The sequence below is a fragment of the Ochotona princeps genome, chromosome 5, assembly GCF_030435755.1.
Source record: "Ochotona princeps isolate mOchPri1 chromosome 5, mOchPri1.hap1, whole genome shotgun sequence".
In the NCBI taxonomy this organism is placed as follows: Eukaryota; Metazoa; Chordata; class Mammalia; order Lagomorpha; family Ochotonidae; genus Ochotona; species Ochotona princeps.
In genome coordinates, this window is record NC_080836.1 from 44,749,443 (window position 1) to 44,755,442 (window position 6,000).

The 6,000-nt window shown below is 40.3% G+C and overlaps 1 protein-coding gene across 2 annotated transcripts in view; it reads right to left on the minus strand.

Moving 5' to 3' along the window:
- The window catches only part of FIGN (fidgetin, microtubule severing factor), a 128,989-nt gene extending 123,208 nt beyond the window's left edge, over window positions 1-5,781 (minus strand). The window contains exons 1-2 of one of the 2 annotated variants that reach the window (XM_004577110.4): window positions 5,289-5,781; window positions 4,290-4,459 (exon numbers count right to left, since the gene is read on the minus strand). In XM_004577110.4, coding sequence (XP_004577167.1) covers window positions 4,290-4,314 — 25 coding nt within the window. In that variant the 5' untranslated portion in view covers window positions 4,315-4,459; window positions 5,289-5,781. The remainder of the gene's footprint in view (window positions 1-4,289; window positions 4,460-5,288) is intronic. The other variant, XM_058664564.1, reaches the window with a different exon arrangement.
- Between the last annotated feature and the right edge of the window lie 219 nt (window positions 5,782-6,000).

Below are 6,000 nucleotides of genomic sequence, written 5' to 3' on the forward strand. Positions count from 1 at the left end.
CCTCCGTGTATTTCAAAAGCAGAACATTACAGTAAGTTTTATAAATCGACAGAGAAACATGATGGTTTTCTGTACCACTTATTTATTCTGGTTGATCAATGACTCAAGGAAAAAAAAAGTAGATATGCTGATTAATCAGGTTTTATTTTGCTGAACTATCTGCAGAACCATTTCTCCCAAAGATTTATAAATCAGTGCACATTTCTGATAATTCAGTGTACTAACTCTACAGCCATGAATATGGTACTTGATGAAAGTCTAGAAAATTTGTACTCAAGAATATATTGATCAAAGGTAAAATAGTAAACATTTCTGTCAAACCAAGGTTCTAAGAACAAACCAAAAAGTTCAGAACATGAAAACTGCAACTGTTTCAAATACACCTACTAATCCTGTAGATTCTGGATCATTAATACTGATTACTTAATTAGGTAATCATTCAGGGCTTCCAAACACACACACACACACACACAGAAATATTGGCATAGCCATCTTCATCTTGAGAGGAAAATTTTGAAAAATGTTGTAGGTGCCCCAGTGGTCTGTATGTGTCCCATGTGTAAGCTCAGCAGGACACTGAATCCTAGAAGGTAGAGACCTGAAGTTCATGGAATAAAATAATTTACCTATAATGAAATCATTCATTTATCTTTTCTTGTGGCTTACATTTTAAACCATGTTAGAAATATCAAGTAATAAAGCAGACTGCCTCTATAGATTCTTGGAAATACTTCTTCCTTTCCTCTCTCTCATCTCATCTTCTTTTATTATTTAAAAGTAATTAATGAAATGTCTGCTCTTGTGTGTGTATCAGAAGTACCTGCCTACAAAAAGGTTTTCAAACTTTCTGTCTACAATGAACAAAAGCAACAACAACAGAAAAGATCTTGTATTTAGAAAGAGAAAGAGCCAGCACTGCAAATTCAGCTGCAGGAGTCTTAAACGTCACTACTGAATTTAGACACATGTATAAAGAATTCCTATAGCGCACCCAGAAGTATCTGATACAATTTTAAGATCTCTTTGATCCAGTACAGTCAAAAGAAAGATGTCCCTTTAAAAAAAACACTTCTAGACATAATTCAAAGAGATCCCATAAACTGTCTTTCTAGGAGAGAAGAAAAGCAAGTCAACTCACACATACAGCTTCCAAACAGAAGTCGCACCCTCTTCCAGGAAAACAACAATGAGATTTTTATGACCCTGCTATGATTCTTTCATTTCAGTAGTGATTAATCAGCAAGAATTACACTTCTCAAAACTCCCAGCTCACTCTCCTCTGCATCTTCTGTGACAGACTCAGGTAAAATATCCAGTAGCCACCAACGGTATACAGGACAAGTCTCAAAAAACTCTGTTTCAAAGAAGGAACACTTTTTCTTCTCTTTGCCTCCCAAAATGATGCAGCCTGCATTGTAACTGCTGTCACAAAATGTTGTGGCTTTTTTTCTTTTTAACTTGGTCATTTTTTTCTAAACAATGCCCTTCAAATTTTGAATAATGCATACAACACATTCAGTATTCAAGAATACATGGCATGTTTAATCCGATACCTCTATTTTTGAACTGAAATTCCAAAGGACTTGTGAGTCCATGTGGTTTATATTGATAACCATTCACATGCACAATTAATAAACAATAGAAGATGATGCGTACAAGACTGTTTAGGGACATGCCTTTTACAAGAAAAATGTTTCTTTCCCGAATAAAAGCTAATTTGTCACTAATGTAATGAAAAGGGGAAACAGGGATGAAGAAGCCATAGAGAGGAAAAAGGAAGAGAATAACTCTGAAATGTGAATGAGTCAGAAATTCTGACACTGCATATATGTGCTTCCAAAATACTCTTTTAAAATAATTTTCCTGTAGAACAGTCTCTTTTTGAAATGCCCATGTGAGCCTAGAAACCAAACCTACCAGAATATATCATAAATGTCTATTTTTAACGATTATTCATTTATAAAGACTGTGATATCCACTTCAGTCTCTCAACTGTTGTGCCCAGAAAACTTCACATATAGTGTAACACTAATAAATAGATCTTGTTGGTTCCAGGAAACCTTCTTCTTTAAAAATCTATCCTGGTCAAAATATCTTTGCTTTTTTTTTCTGTTGTATTAAATTTAGGATCAAAAACATCAAAGCAGCTTCCACCTCGGACCTAACTTTTAGAGGATCAATGTGACAAGGCAGTCCCTGATAGATGTTTCTCTTGATAAACGACTTGTTCAAAAGAGACATTGTAGCTTTCATTTCCTGACCACAACACACTTTTAATTTGCAACAGCAGAGCTGCCAGAGTGTGAGCACTTGCCCACTTTCTAGACTTTTAGGTTGGGAGCTCTGCTTCCTTTAGACCACACATTTGACACAAACAAAACTGAAAAATAATCAGAGTAACAGAATCAGAAGATAGGAGCCACTGAGACCTATGGTGCACACAAGTGTCTCCTTTGCATATATGCACATCCACTCTGCTTCCAACCCAAATTCTAGTGCATGGTAGGAAGGCTTCTGAACATCTCTTGCACATCGGGCATTTAAACACACGGGGAAATAAATTATGTGACTATTATTTAATAGTAAGCAGAGACTTGGAGGGAGCAATTTACACACTTCAATCTGCTATTAAATGTCATGAATTATATGACTGCCTATGCTATCATGTTTTTTACATATTATTGCAATGATTATTATTACCAGTACCCAGAAATCACATCTAAGTATCAATACGGCAAACAGTCAAACCATGCAATTTCTGCTCTCAGCACATTGTCCGAGCTCCGATTTAAAATTTATAAATGTAATATCCTCCTCATCACAGGCAGCAGCCCAATCTGCTCTGAATATATATTACAGCTTTAACATCACAGAGGGAAATCGCCCATCTGGCAATCCCATTCGCTCCAACAGCTCCGGGGGAAAGAAAAAAAGCTGTGCTCTCTCCTTCTTAAAACATTTCTCAGGGCAAATTATGTGCATCTAAAATAAACAGTCTTCTTATTGATCGCTTCAAAGTCAACAAGTTCCAAATGCAGAATGCAATCAAACCCTTCCTATCGTGTAAGAGTGGTGTGTGTTCAGCTATACGATAGCCACCAGAGTCCACCCAGAAGTGTAGGTTGCGAAACGCGTCTTCAAGTCCCTCTCCCCGTATTCACATTTGTGTTATGAGAAAGCAAGGACCAGGGCCACACTACAAACAGCTTATTGGCAGCTTTGCCCCCGTTATTTCTTTCTTTCACAATCTCTCCTTCCTCCCCTCTCCCTTTTCAGGAGGAATGCAGGGTGGTGTGGCAAGGGTAACTCACAAGCCAACAAAAAAACCCACAACATTTAAAGTGGACCTAGCTTTTGGTTGTGTAAAACACTTTAACATCTTTCTGTTGTTGTTCCTTCTTAGCCTTAATTGAATATCACAATGTGTGCACAAGGCACAGCCACAGGGCTATTGAAAACTCCCTCTCACTCCATTTAACTGACTTTTTTTTTTTTTGTAAAGAAAGTGGAAAGAGCGATTTCAAATGAAGTCAATTTCAGTGCTTGATTATTTAATTCTGTCACAGGTTAAAAGTAAAAAGTGCTGACAAGTAGACAAGTGAATGGCCAGGCAGGGCAAAAAAAAAAAAAAAAAAAAAAAAAAAGCCACTGTTCCTTAAAACACATTAAAGACTTTGAGCAATATATATTTTATTTTGATGTGAAAGATACCCCCTCACTCACTGCACCCCAAAAAGCCAGAATAACAGATCACTCCACAAAGTAATCACCGAGAGAACAGATGATCAATTTACATTAGTAGATTAAGGTTAAAAAAAATTTCTTAGCCAGTCTTGTGTGTGTACATATATACTTTGATTAGTTAGCAATTTCCCCTCCCCACAAAACTCCCACCCTTTCCACCCAGGCCCCCTCCCCTCAAAAAAGCCCAAGGAGTTTAACTAATTTACATACCATTTGACTTCAGCAGTTATACAGTGCATTAGTACATTGCTAGTAACATGCAACTTTGGGATTGAAGCTAAAACTGATAAAAGTAGACTCAAGCAATATATTAATCAAAACTGAAATATGTAAACAAGTGCTAGCAAAAGCAAAAAAAAAGCAAGGTGACAGAGTAAAATAAACATACATATATTTTCTTAAAAGGAATTATATATGTATATGTATATATCTCTACAGAGCATTAGCCTCCGCTTCCCAAGCAGAGTCATCTCTGGTTTTATCATGCTCTTTAATTTGTCTTTCCTGTTTAGATGCAAAGGAAGTAAATTCCAAAACTGACATACCATAAACACTGGTGCTACTGATCATTTCTTGCTGGCAGCACAAAAAGCTGAATTGGATTTCTCACAAGCAGGAATTCCAAAGGTTGCTTTTCATTAAAGCCACTTTTCCTCTCAGCTATCAAATGTCACTGCCTTGAAACGTGGGCCCTTTCGTCAGGTATTCATTTAACCTACATGCATATAATTAAGGGGGAAAGCAACATCAACAAAAAGGGGATCTCAGATCACAGGAGAAGAAAGAAAGGAAAAAAAGCACATGACCAGGAATGCAAGTCCATGTCAATTTCACTCACTCCCATTGAAACTAACAAGAGCTCCGGGGAGGACGGTAATAGGATCAGTGGATTGTATATACCATTAAATTATACATCTTTCTCTCCCGTTCCTTGCCAACAATACGCCCACCACGCTGTACCCCCTCCAAGATGATGTGCTTACATTTTTCTGCAACCGATCTTCTGACGTTTTCCTTGCTTCCCCAGCCACCAGATTGTAATTTAACCTCAACTTTTTGTGTGTGTGCAAGATTCTTATTTACACTTCTTATTTACTTAGAAGTTAGTTCCCGAAGAAAGTCTAGCCCCACCCTACGGTTCCGCTTTCTTATTTTTCTTTTCCTTTCTTTTTTTCCTTTAATTTTTGAAGTCAAAAGATAGTGGTAAGTAAACCCAATAAAGCGACACGCGAGATTCTTGCAATCGCGAACTCTTAATCCCATACCACAGTTAAGAACGATTCAGCAGGAAAAAAAATATGTGTATATATATATATATATATATATATATATATATATGCATTCTAATGTTTCGGGGTTACTTTGTAGGGAGAAATTAGACAGCAGGTTGGCGTACGGAATAGGAACAAATGCAAATTACATGTAATGTTTACGGCCCAACTCGAAGATCTCTTTTTATTGCAGGTCTGGGACCTATTTATATTCTTTAAAAAACAAAAACAAAAATTTAAACAGATGGTAGCAAACTACGAAGCTCTCCTTACCTGAACGCGCGGAGCGAGAACCCGATAGGTTAGCGTAGCATCGATCCGCTGTGTTTGCTGATGAATGGAAGCGAGGGTTAAGCGAAGGTGCTTATGATTTGAAATCATTCCAAGTTTTTGAAGGGAAGACGGACTGCAGCCTCTGCCATGTTGGAATTTCAAACCCAAAACAGCTGCTTGGAAGGAGCCAGCATGCCAGAGGCTGGGCGCAGGCGCAGAGCGCCGCCGAGCCAAATTCAAATCACTTTCACACTAAGAGCCAAAGATCAGTTTTCAAAGGAGAGAGGGAGAAAAGAGACGGAGGCTGCCGCGAGGGAGAGAGGACGGGAGGCAGTGGCGAGAGGCGGGCAGTGGCGAGAGACGGGCAGCGGGAGCACCGGGAGGGAGAGGGAGAGGCGCTCGGAGCCCGCGGAGCTGGAGGGGGAGAAAGGGAGGCGGGAGGCGAGCGGGCGAGCTCGAGACGCGCCAGAGATTCATGGGCAGGGAGGGCTCAATGGCCGCGCCGCGCCGGCCGGCCGGCCGCTCGGGTCATGTTACACAGCCGGGGCCGCGGCGGCCTCCCAGCCTCGCCGACGCGCTCTCGCGGCCCGGAGGGGCCCCCGAGGTCATGATGACGCGCTCGGGGACGCGGGGCTCTGGCTGCCTGCCCCGCGCGCTCGGGCGGCCCAGCCCGCGCAGAGGGGCGCCAAGCCTCAGGGGCTGGGCTGGGCTG